This window comes from Symphalangus syndactylus, chromosome 13 (genome assembly GCF_028878055.3).
Source record: "Symphalangus syndactylus isolate Jambi chromosome 13, NHGRI_mSymSyn1-v2.1_pri, whole genome shotgun sequence".
Classification (NCBI taxonomy): domain Eukaryota; kingdom Metazoa; phylum Chordata; class Mammalia; order Primates; family Hylobatidae; genus Symphalangus; species Symphalangus syndactylus.
Genome location: NC_072435.2, coordinates 33,159,704 through 33,171,875, shown reverse-complemented (window position 1 = coordinate 33,171,875; position 12,172 = coordinate 33,159,704). Strand labels below are relative to the sequence as shown.

Genomic DNA, 12,172 nt, shown 5'->3' with positions numbered 1-12,172 from the left:
TTTTGGAAAATGAAAATGTGAATATCACATACCTTAACTTGTAGAATATTGTCAAAGCTTGGCTTTGATGTTGCTTAGCAGATTTAAAGGGATTGATAAGTTAAGGAATAAACTTTAAACTATAAAAGTATAAATGTGTTAGACAGGAAGGGAAAAGCAATAACAGCTAAGCCTATGGTAAACATAATCAAAGGGAAAACACAAACCAGAAGGAAAGAAGATGACATAAAACTAGTGTCTGAAGAAAATTTTAATGTGTTAAGTTCTTTGGACAACGGTGCACTTGCTCAATTTGAAAGTTTCAGTAAGGTGGGAAAATTTAACTTGTCTAAATGGATTCAAAAAGAAGCAGAAAAATTAAGTGGTTATGAACCTTGGAAAAAGATATGTGTCAAATAATTTCCTCAAAAAAGTCCCTTAGCCCGGAGAGTTTTATAGACACGTTCTTTCAAATTCTGAAAGAGCAACTATTTCCTATAATATAAAAACTATTTTAGGACATAGAAATCTATAAAAATTATCCCAGCTCATTTTATGAAATGAACATAACACCCTTAAAGAACTTGACAAAGAGGCCGGGCACAGTGGCTCACACCTGTAATCCCAGTACTTTGGGAGGCTGAGGTGGGCGGATCACAAGGTCAAGAGATTGAGACCATTCTGGCCAACATGGTGAAACGCCATCTCTACTAACAATACAAAAATCAGCCAGACATGGTGGCACATGCCTGTAATCCCCTACTTTGGAGGCTGAGCCAGGAGAAACGCTTGAACCTGGGAGGCAGAGGTTGCAGTGAGCCGAGGTTGCACCATTGCACACGCCAGCCTGGCAACAGAGCGAGACTCTGTCTCAAAAAAAAAAAAAAAAAAAAAAAAGAACTTGACAAAGATACTGCACTGAACAAAAGCAACGGGCCAAGCTAATATGTGATGTTAGATTCAAATGTCCCAAATAAAACACTGCACTGGCAATATTGTTTATCTCCAAAATGCAAGGATGGTTTAAGATCAGAAGATTTGATAACATCATCTATTTCATCAAGAGGTGCAACAAGGAAGATCATATCTGTTTCAATAACCTTAATTTAAAATTCCTAACTTAGAGAAAGGGGAGGAAAAAAAAAAGAGGCTTCATAAAACTCATAATAGAATATTTCTTCTACAAGATAAATGTTACCTAGGTTAAACCAACAGCCAAGCTAACGTCATTCTTAAAATTATTCTTAGCAGAGTTAGGAACAAAACAAGGAAGCCCCATCTCATCATTACTAATTAACATTTCTCTGGGCATCTAGCCAATGTAATACGACAAGAAACAGAAATCAGAGTTGTAAAGAATGGAATGTGGGAAATAAAGTCATTGCTATTTGCAGAGTGTCTAGCTCAAGGGTAGGCAAACTATGGCCCATGGGCCAGCTGCCTGTTTTTGTAAATGAACTCTTATTGGAATGCAACCACACCCACTTGTTTACACATCATCTAGGGCTGCTTTAAGCTACAATGACAGAGTAGTTGTGACAGAGGTCATTTGGCTTGCAAAACCCAAAATATTTATTATCTAGCCCTTTACGGGAAAATTTTGTTGACCCCTCTTCTAGTGTGTCATTGAAAACCCAAGAAAGCCAATTATCAAACTTTTAAAATCAGTTAAAGTTTGGGAAAGTAGGTACAATAGAAATAAGCAAAAAGACCGTAGATACACAAGCAATAATTAGAATATAAAATAAAGAAAAAGATCCCTTTCAAAATTGCCATAAAACCTTAGCACACCTCATAATAACCCCATCTAGAATGACTTGTAGAGGAACAAATTTTAAAACGTTACTGATATATTAAATTGTACAAATAAACATGAAAGCCTGCCTCAAATCATTTAAAGAAAGCTTACTGGCAAATGGAAAAGAGTAAGTTGTATAGCACAATACATAAAAGGTTAATTTCCTTAACGAATAAACAACACAGGAGTAAGGAAACCACAAGAAATTCATGGAAAAACAGACAAAAGAAAAGGAGGGGACAATTCTTTGGAGAATCACAGAGAATCAATAAGGGAAAAATGAAGTCACACTCAGTAATATAAAGATCCGCAAATAACGTAGTCGAGTGATAGCATATTTTTAATCTCTTGGGTTAAAGATCTAGACAAACAAACACAGAAAGAAAAAAAAAACGGGGCCGGGCGCGGTGGCTCACGCTTGTAATCCCAGCACTTTGGGAGGCCGAGGCGGGCGGATCACGAGGTCAGGAGATCGAGACCACGGTGAAACCCCGTCTCTACTGAAAATACAAAAAAATTAGCCGGGCGTGGTGGCGGGCGCCTGTAGTCCCAGCTACTCGGAGAGGCTGAGACAGGAGAATGGCGTGAACCCGGGAGGCGGAGCTTGCAGTGAGCCGAGATTGCGCCACTGCACTCCAGCCTGGGCGACAGAGCGAGACTCCGTCTCAAAAAAAAAAAAAAAAAAAAAAAAAAAAAAAAGAAAAAAAAAACTATTAAAGCTTAGGGTTGCTGAGATTGTCCTGGAACACAGTCTCATGGCCTGCTGGTGAAACCACAAGTCAATATAGAGTTTCTGGACAACCATTTGGTCGTAGGTATTAAGAAACTTAAAGAGTTTCTTATCTCCCTGAACCTAGTAATATTTTCCTCTAGGAATCTACTTTGGGGAAGTAATAAGACAATCAGACGATGATCAAAGGAATATTTATAACAGCAAAAAAAAAAAAAAAAAAAAAAGCCGTGTGCGGCGGCTCATGCCTGTAATCCTAGCACTTTGGGAGGCTGAGGTGGGCGGATCACCTGAGGTCAGGAGTTCGAGACCAGCCTGGCCAACATGGCGAAACTCCGTCTCTACTAAAAATACAAAAATTAGCTGGGCGTGGTGGCGGACTCCTGTAATCCCAGCTACTCAGGACGCTGAGGCAGGAGAATCGCTTAAACCCAGGAGGTGGAGGTTGCAGTGAGCTGAGATCGCGCCGTCGCACTCCAGCCTGGGCGACAAGAGTGAAACTCTGTCCCAAAATAAATAAATAAATAAAATAAGGAGGATGGTTAAGTGAATGATGACTCATGTAGTAAATGGAATATTTTACAGTCATTCATCGTTTTCCAAGTTTTCTGCAGGCAGCACACGCTACTTTTGTAGGTGATGGAGGAAAACCCTAATATTAAAAAGGAAAAGTCCCCAAATTCTCTCCTAGTTAAGATGTTATGTTGAAAGGAAAATATTTAGTAAATGCTTCCAATATAATAAGTAAACAAAGTTTACTTATAAAATAGGCTTGATCCTCATCATGTTCACACATAATATTTACAGGGAAAAATTGTCCAAAGGAAGCAGTAGGCTGTGGATTTATGAGTGATTTATATATTTTTTTCTTTTCTTTTTTTTTTTTTTTTGAGACAGAGTCTCACTCTGTCGCCCAGGCTGGAGTGCAGTGGCACGATCTCAGCTCACTGCAACCTCCGCCTCCCGGGTTCAAGTGATTCTCTTGCCTCAGCCTCCTGAGTAGCTGGGATTAAAGCTATGCACCACCAGTCTCGGCTAATTTTTGTATTTTTAGTAGAGACGGAGTTTCCCCATGTTGGCCAGGCTGATCTTGACTCCTAACCTCAGGTTATCTGCCCGCCTCGGCCTCCCAAAGTACTGAGATTACAGGCGTGAGCCACCTCGCCCAGCCTACATTTTCTTCTTTATCCTTTTTTCTTTGTATTTTAAAATTTGTTAGCTATCAACATCTGTTGTTTAATATATCTTCTTAAGGGATGGGGAGAAGTGTGTGGATTGCATAGATGTTTCTTGGAGTTAATCTTCCTGACCTGAGTGATGTGATTCCTTTTCTAAGAATTGCAGCTTAATCACTCAAATTATGCAGGTGCCTTAAGCAGTCATAAGAAGGAGAAGATGTGTTTTTTCCTGTTTAAAGTAATGATGTCGATCAGTAGCTTGGGCCAATGAGCAAATGCCATTTGGCAGGGCTTCCTGAAAAGCTAGACTCTTACGTGCTTTTGGTGTCTTATTTTTGTCACTGACCCTGGCTGGCCTATTTATCTGCAAAATGAAAAACCTGAAATCGAGCATGTCGAGGGGAATATCGGTGTGTGTCTACTATTGACGGTCTTAGAAGCACTCATCCCTCACGAGGTGGGCCTGCTCTAATCCTTCAGATGCTCACAAGGGCATCTTGAAAGCTGCTCTGGGTGGTCATTCCTGGCAGTCTGTATTGTAATCCATGTTCCCCACTGCTGCACCCTCCTGCACTCTGATCTTTCTTCTTAATCAAGCCTTTTATTCTCCAGTGTCATTCAAAAAAAAAAAAAAAATGATGGTGATGGTGTGATCATGCATGTCCTACTGTCGTTCCAGGCCATCTCGGAAACGCAGGTCCCTTGGCGATGTTGGGAATGTGACGGCAGCCGTGCCCACGGTGGCAGCTTTCCCCAACACTTCCTCAACCAGCGTGCCCACGAGTCCGGAGGAGCACAGGCCCTTTGAGAAGGTGGTGAACAAGGAGTCGCTGGTCATCTCCGGCTTGCGACACTTCACAGGCTATCGCATCGAGCTGCAGGCTTGCAACCAAGACACCCCTGAGGAACGGTGCAGTGTGGCAGCCTACGTCAGTGCCAGGACCATGCCTGAAGGTGGGGCTGCTGCTCCGGGGTCCGAGTGTCATGGGGTGGGACATCCAGGCTGACCAAGGACAGATTCTCCACCCTCTGAGCAATGCATATCTGTATTTTACCTCATTGGCCTTCATTTTTTTTTGAGACGGAGCCTTGCTCTGTCACCCAGGCTGGAGTACAGTGGTGCGACCTCACCTCACTCCAGCCTCTGCCTCCTGCATCAAGTGATTCCCTGCTTCAGCCTCCCGAGTAGCTGGGGCTACAGGTGTCCACCACCACGCCCAGCTAATTTTTGTATTTTTAGTAGAGATGGGTTTTCACCATATTGCCCAGGCTGGTCTCAAACTCCTGGGCTCAAGTGACCTACCCACATCGACCTCTCAAAGTGTTGGGATTACAGGCGTGAACCACCGAACCTGGCCTTTTTTTTTTTTTTTTTTTTTTTTTTTTTTGAGATGAAGTCTTGCTGTGTTGCCCAGGCTGGAATGCAATGGCGCAGTCTTGGCTCACTGCAGTCTCTGCCTCCCGGGTTCAAGCAATTCTCCTACCTCAGCCTCCCAAGTAGCTGGGACTACAGGCATGTGCCACCATGCCTGTATTTTCAGTAGACATAGGGTTTCACCATGTTGCCCAGTCTGGTCTCCAAGGCCTGAGCTCAAGTGGTGCACCAACCTTGAGCTCCTAAAGTGCTGGGATTACAGGCATGAGCCACCATGCCAGGCCATATTTTTAAATTATAAGAGTCATAGGCAACCATTATGTAAACTTTAGAAAATACACCACTGCACTCCCGCCTGGGTGACAGAGCAAGACTCTGTCTCAAAAAAAAGTTATATGCAGAAAGTAACCCATTTAATCTTCCTAACAATCTTGTGGGATGAGTTTTAGATGTCCGTTCTCCGACGAGGAAAATGGGATGTGGGAAAATGACGTCACCAGCCCAAGGTTGCACCACGGGCAGGTGGCAGAAGTGGGATCTGATCCAAGAGTTACATTCCTTCCTCTCACTTCCTCTCCTTACAGCCAAGGCTGATGACATCGTCGGCCCTGTGACGCACGAAATCTTTGAGAACAATGTCGTCCACTTGATGTGGCAGGAGCCGAAGGAGCCCAATGGTCTGATTGTGCTGTATGAAGTGAGTTATCGGCGATATGGCGATGAGGTAAGGCCCTTGATTCTTAGGCATGTCCCTTCACACTTCAGCATGCCCCTTCAGAGTTGCCCTTGGTACCTCCTTCCTCTGCTGAAATTCTGATTCTAGTGCTTCTCTCATCAGATACTGTGCTATTAGCACTTAAAGCCTTGATACTTGACTTCCCAGGAAGATGGTTCAGAAATGCCAATCTAGGAGCTTGTTACTTTTCTTAGTTTCTCACATTGCTTTCCAGCTGTGTCCTCTAAGTTGAATGATGTCTACCTCCCACCACAACAGGAGACTCATTTCACTTTAGAAGGAGTTATTTGAGTCTTAAAACCTTATAAGTTGCTGGGTACAGTGGCTCACACCTGTAATCCAAGCACTTTGGGAGGCCGAGGCAGGCAGATCACTTGAGGCCAGGAGTTTGAGACCAGCCTGGCCAACATGGTGAAACCCCATCTCTACAAAAACACAAAAATTAGCCAGGCGTGGTGGTGGGTGCCTGTAATCCCAGCTACTCAGGAGGCCAAGGTGGGAAGCTGAGGCAGGAGAATCACTTGAACCCAGGAGTTGGAGGTTGCAGTGAGCAGAGATTGCACCATTGCACTCCAGCCTGGGTGACAGAGTGAGACTCTGTCTCAAAAACAGCAACAACAAAAAACCTTGTAAGTTACTTTTCATTAGATGCTTCCATTCAGCCAGACACCATGCAAGGTGCTGGGTGAACGCAGAGATGCACAAGACACAGAATCCAAGACAAATAACCCAAAAGAACCCAAACAGTTGCTAAGCTCTTCCCAGGGCTCACTGTATGTCCCAAACACGTTCAGCACATTACACAGAGTATCTCATTGATCACATTTTATTACCTCTAGGAAATTTTGAGAGGCCCTGTTATTTTTATGGACAGCCAGACAAAAAAAAAAAAAAAAGTGCTGTTAATTCTAATTTTATTTTTATTTTTTCCTAGAATATAGATCCTGAGTACTGTTAAGTGTTTGTAAAATGCATTGCTTGTAAGATGCATTCCAATTTCAGAAATGCCAAAATGCAAAAATAATATACCTCTTGGGACTGAGGAATTATAATATGTCCTCACATTATCCCGGTGAGCTGGGTACTGAGGCTTCCAGAGTTTAAGTTGCTGCACAAAATCTGGAAGAACAGAATCATGATCCAAATGCATGACTGATACTCCAATCCAGAAACTGCCAATTTTTCTTTTTACCATAGAGGTCTGGATAGTAAATATGTTTGACTCCGTGGCCAGATGATTTCTGTTAGAACTACTCAATTCCACCGTTCTGTTGAGAAAGCTGCCATGGGTGATATGTAAATGAATGGGTGTGGTTGTGTGCCAATAAAACTTTATTTACAAAAACAAGTGGTGGGCCAGGTTTAGTTGGTGGGCCAGAGTTTGCCAACAGCTAACAGAGGTTACAGCAAAATGTCTGATTTCCTGGAACTTTGAGAGAGAATCCTCCTATAACCAGGTGGACCTCCCTCTACCCCACCTGGGACCACATCTACTCTTGGCAACCAAAGATTTTGGCTTTGACAATAATTTAGAATTGAGATATAATTCTAAATTATTGTGGCTTGTGGGCCAAATCTGGCTTGCAGAGCATTGTAAAGAATGTGCAACAGGGCTGAGGTCAGGAGTTCAAGACCAGCCTGGCCAACATGGCGAAACTCCGTCTCTACTAAAAATACAGAAATTAGCTGGACGTAATGGCGGGCGCCTGTAATCCCAGCTGCTCCTCGGGAGGCTGAGGCAGGGAGAATTGCTTGAATCCAGGAGGCAGAGGTTGCAGTGAGCCAAGATCGTGCCACTGCACTCCAGCCTGGGCTACAGAGCAAGACTCTGTCTCAAAAAAAAAAAAAAAAAAACAAAAAAAAACGCGACAGAGACTATATGTGGCCCTTCACAGCTTTACAGAAAAAGTAAACTTTCAAAATAGAAAGTGTCCTTACTGAACTTGTCATTCTGGGCCTATTTTGGGGCCCTATTTGCTAAATGAATGGCTTGATTTGCCTTTTTCAACATTCATTTTTAAAATAAAATTCCTTATCATACAGAGTTCAGCTAGTTTTTAATTGGCACAAACGTGCATATGCCTCTAATCCATATTCATGAGTTACTTTCTTCTGCCTTTTGATGTCTCTGTCCACAATAGCCTTTGGAATTATGATTTGTAGTTGCTACATAGAATTTAATCTCATGACTGGGGTATCATTTATTTTTGGGGATTTGGATTGCCTCTGGTTTTTACCATGTTAGGTAATACTAATTTTATCTGGAAAGCAGTTTAGCTTTTTGGATTGACAGCTTTAGTTATTGTTTCAGTCAGTTCTTGCTGCGTAACAAACTGCCCCCAAAGGTACTGGTTTAAAACAAAGGACATTTATTCTTTCTCTCAATTCTGCAGGTTCACTGGGTGATTCCTTTGTCCAGGGCCAGTCTGGCTGGAGCTGGATGGCCTCATTCACATGGCTGGGGCCTCAGCTGGGGGCACTTGGAGCTTTGTCCCCATGTGTTCTCTCACTGCCCAGCAAGCTAGCCCAGGCAAGGAAGGACATGCCCCATATACAAACACTTCTCAGGACTCTGTTTACATCACATTTGCTAGTGTCCCTTTGGCAAAGTGAGTCCGTGGCTAAGCCCAGAATGAGGAAGTACAATACATCCTCTAGCTGGATACTGAGGCTTCCAGAGCCTCATAGACACAGAAAGTCATGATTCCCTGGGGGCCATAATTGCAAAGTTTATTAATATATTATCCTATATGTATTAATCCTGTAGGCCCTAAGGAAATAATTCAAATTTGGGGCAGGAAACAAAGCTCTATGCACAAGATTTTCATCAGTAGCAAAATATGCAAACCACTAGATGTCCATCCACTGGAGAATGAACACATGGAAGACGGTGCATCCATAGAATTGGTGGATGAAGAGCCATTTAAAATGATGTTTGGGGGCCAAGCATGGTGGCGCATGCCTATAATTCCAGTGACTCAGGAAGCTGAGGTGGGAGGATTGCTTGAGGCCAGGAGTTTGAGCCTGGGCAACATAGCCAGACCCCATCTCTGCAAAAACAATTTCAAAATTAGCTAGGTGTGGTGGTCTGTGCCTATAGTCCCATCTACTTGGGAGGCTGAGGAGATAATTGCTGGAGCTCAGCAGCGCCAGGTTATAGTGGGCTGTGACTCAGTCACTACACTGCAGACTGGGTGACAGAGCAAGAAGACTCTGTCTCCAAAAAAATAACATAAAATGTTTGGGATGACCTTTGTTCAGTGTAACATACAAGTTAAAATTACACGCTCTGGAGTTTAGTTCCTTCGTGTTGTTATCCCCCAGCAGTTAAGAATCCCCGTGTATCCGCCAGGCGCAGTGGCTCACGCCTGTAATCCCAGCACTTTGGGAGGCCGAGGCGGGCGGATCATGAGGTCAGGAGATCGAGACCATGGTGAAACCCTGTCTCTACTAAAAATACAAAAAAATTAGCCGGGCATGGTGGCGGGCGCCTGTAGTCCCAGCTACTTGGGAGGCTGAGGCAGGAGAATGGCATGAACCCGGGAGGTGGAGCTTGCAGTGAGCCGAGATCACGCCACTGCACTCCAGCCTGAGTGACAGAGTGAGACTCCGTCTCAAAAAAAAAGAAAAGAAAAGAAAAAAAAGAATGCCCCTGTATCCAAACTACCTTATGATAGAGGAAAAGCTTATTAGCTCCCAGAGCTGAACAACTGAAGAGCTTCAGACATGGCTGGATCCAGGATTCCTTTGGGTCGGTTGCATCTTTTTTTTTTTTTTTTTTTTTGAGATGGAGTCTATCTCTGTAGCCCAGGCTATGGTGCATTGGTACAATCTCGGCTCACTGCAACCTCCGCTTCCTGGGTTCAAGTGATTCTCCTCCCTCAGCCTCTTGAGTATCTGGGACTACAGGAACCCACGACCTCACCCGGCTAATTTTTGTCTTTTTGTAGAGACGAGGTTTCACTATGTTGGTCAGGCTGGTCTCGAACTCCTGACCTCGTGATCCGCCTGCCAAAGTGCTGGGATTACAGGCGTGAGCCACCATGCCCAGCTGGTGGAAGGTATTTTTTTTTCTTTTGCTAGTTTCATAAACAAAGCCACCTCTAGCTATTTAATTGCATTCTTTTTCAGTATCTCCCATTAAAAAAATTTCTTTTTTTTTTTAGAGACAGAGTCATGGTGTGTCACCCAGGCCCGCCACCCGCCACCTGCCACCATGCCCAGCTAATTTTTTTTTTTTTTTTTTCAAACAGAGTCTCGCTTTGTTGCCCAGGCTGGAGTCTCGCTTTGTGGCACACACCTATAATCCCAGTTACTCAGGAGGCTGAGGCAGGAGAATCGCTTGAACTCGGGAGGTGGAGGTTGCAGTGAGCCAAGATCGTGCCACTGCACTCCAGCCTGGGTGACGAGAGTGAAAAACACTGTCTCCAAAAAAAAAAAAAAAAAACGAAGATGCATTTCCCCTTTGTCCCGGATAGCAGCTACCTTGGGTTTCTATATTTGCTTATTTGTCCCTCTCTACTCGGTGACTCATTCCACTTGGAAGAAACTTTGGACTGGAGTTCCCTGCCCCCACCCCTGCCACCAGACTGATTTGTTTTCTTGCTGTTATTGTCACATGATAAGCACGGGGTTGTTGGCTTTTTTTTTTTTTTTTTTTTTTTTTTTTTTACATTTCTTTCTCTTCTCTACTCTCCACCCCTCTCCTAAATGTTCCAGCCCGGTTCTCTGCATGCACTATTAGCTTAGAACTGTTTCGAAAACTTTTCAGTTTTGGCTCGATGCTTGCAGGTTTCATGGTCTTATTCCCGAGAGCCTCCTGTCTCTTCTCGTAAGTTCTGGAATTATCTCTAGTTACGTGCTTATCACAGGGTATGTTTCCCACTTTGCGAATCTCCATTTGGGTGGATTCCAGCTGTTTTATTTATTTATTATTTTATTTTATGTATTTATTTTTGAGGCGAAGTGTACCTCTTTTTCTTTTTGAGACAAAGCCTCCCTCTGTTGCCCAGGCTGGAGTGCAGTGTCGCAATCTCGACTCACTGCAACCTCCGCCTCCCGGGTTCAAGTGATTCTCCTGCCTCAGCCTCCCGAGTAGCAGGGATTACAGGCGCACACCATCACGCCCGGCTAATTTTTGTATTTTTAGTAGAGATGGTGTTTCACCATGTCGGCAAGGATGGTCTCGATCTCTTGACCTCGTGATCTGCCCGCCTCGGCCTCCCAAAGTGTTGGGATTACAGGCGTGAGCCACTGTGCCCAGGCTTCAACTGTTTTTATAATGATTTAAAAAAAAAAATCGAAAGACAGCACCATGGCAAAGAAAGAGCTTTTTTATTTGTCCTTAGACATTAAGCCCATTTATCCATTTGGTTCTGATGCAACAGAGGCTGGGAGTTGCAGGGAAAGGCAGGAAATCTGGCATAGGCCCTGCAGATCCTTCATTTCCACCCTTTTCTAATTTTGCTGGAGACATGGCAAAAATATTCTGCAGTGGTCTTAGGGACAGAGAAGTTCTAGAGCCAGACAGTTCTCTTTTTTTCCTTTCTTTATTTTTTATTTTTTATTTATTTTTTGAGACAGAGTCTCACTCTGTCACCCAGGCTGGAGTGCAGTGGCGCGATCTCGGCTCACTGCAAGCTCCGCCTCCTGGGTTCATGCCATTCTCCTGCCTCAGCCTCCTGACTAGCTGTAGAGCCAGACAGTTCTGAGTTCAAGAGCTGGCCCTGCCACTTTGCAGCTATGAGATCGCGGACAAACCGTATAATCTCTTAAACCAGGGGTCAGTCAGTAAACTATATCCCATTGGCTAAATGTGGCCTGCTGCCTGATTTCTAATGATTTGTGAGCTAGGAGTCACTTTTGCGTTTTATTTATTTATGTATTTATTTTTGAGACAGAGTCTTGCTCTGTCGCCCAGGCTGGAGTGCAGTGGCACAATCTCGGCTCACTGCAACCTCCGCCTCCCGGGTTCAAGCAATTCTCCTGTCTCAGCCTCTGAGCAGCTGGGACTATAGGTGTGCACCACCACACCCAGCTAATTTTTGTATTTTGGGTAGAGACGGGGTTTCACCATCTTGACCAGGCTGGTTTCGAACTCCTGACCTCAGGTGATCTGCCCGCCTTGGCCTCCCAAAGTGTTGAGATTACAGGCATGAGCCACCGCACTCTGCCCACTTTTGCATTTTAAAATGGTCAGGGAAAAAACAATCAAAGGAAGAATAAGGAGAGATGTGAACCAAAGTTTCAGATGGGAGGAATACGTTCTAGGAATCCACTGCTCTGTAGATGAATGGTGACTATCGCTAATAACACATATTGCAAAATGGCTAGAAGAATAGATTTTAAATGTTCTCACAACAAAGAAATAAGTACA

At 43.9% G+C, this 12,172-nt stretch overlaps 1 protein-coding gene across 3 annotated transcripts in view; it reads left to right on the top strand.

Annotated features, from left to right (window-relative positions):
• Nucleotides 1–12,172, top strand: part of INSR (insulin receptor) — a 175,271-nt gene that overhangs the window by 142,006 nt on the left and 21,093 nt on the right. For all 3 annotated transcript variants that reach the window (XM_055240186.2, XM_055240188.2, XM_055240187.2), the window contains 2 exons: nt 4,365–4,639; nt 5,645–5,784. In XM_055240186.2, the coding sequence (XP_055096161.2) occupies nt 4,365–4,639; nt 5,645–5,784 (415 nt within the window). The remainder of the gene's footprint in view (nt 1–4,364; nt 4,640–5,644; nt 5,785–12,172) is intronic.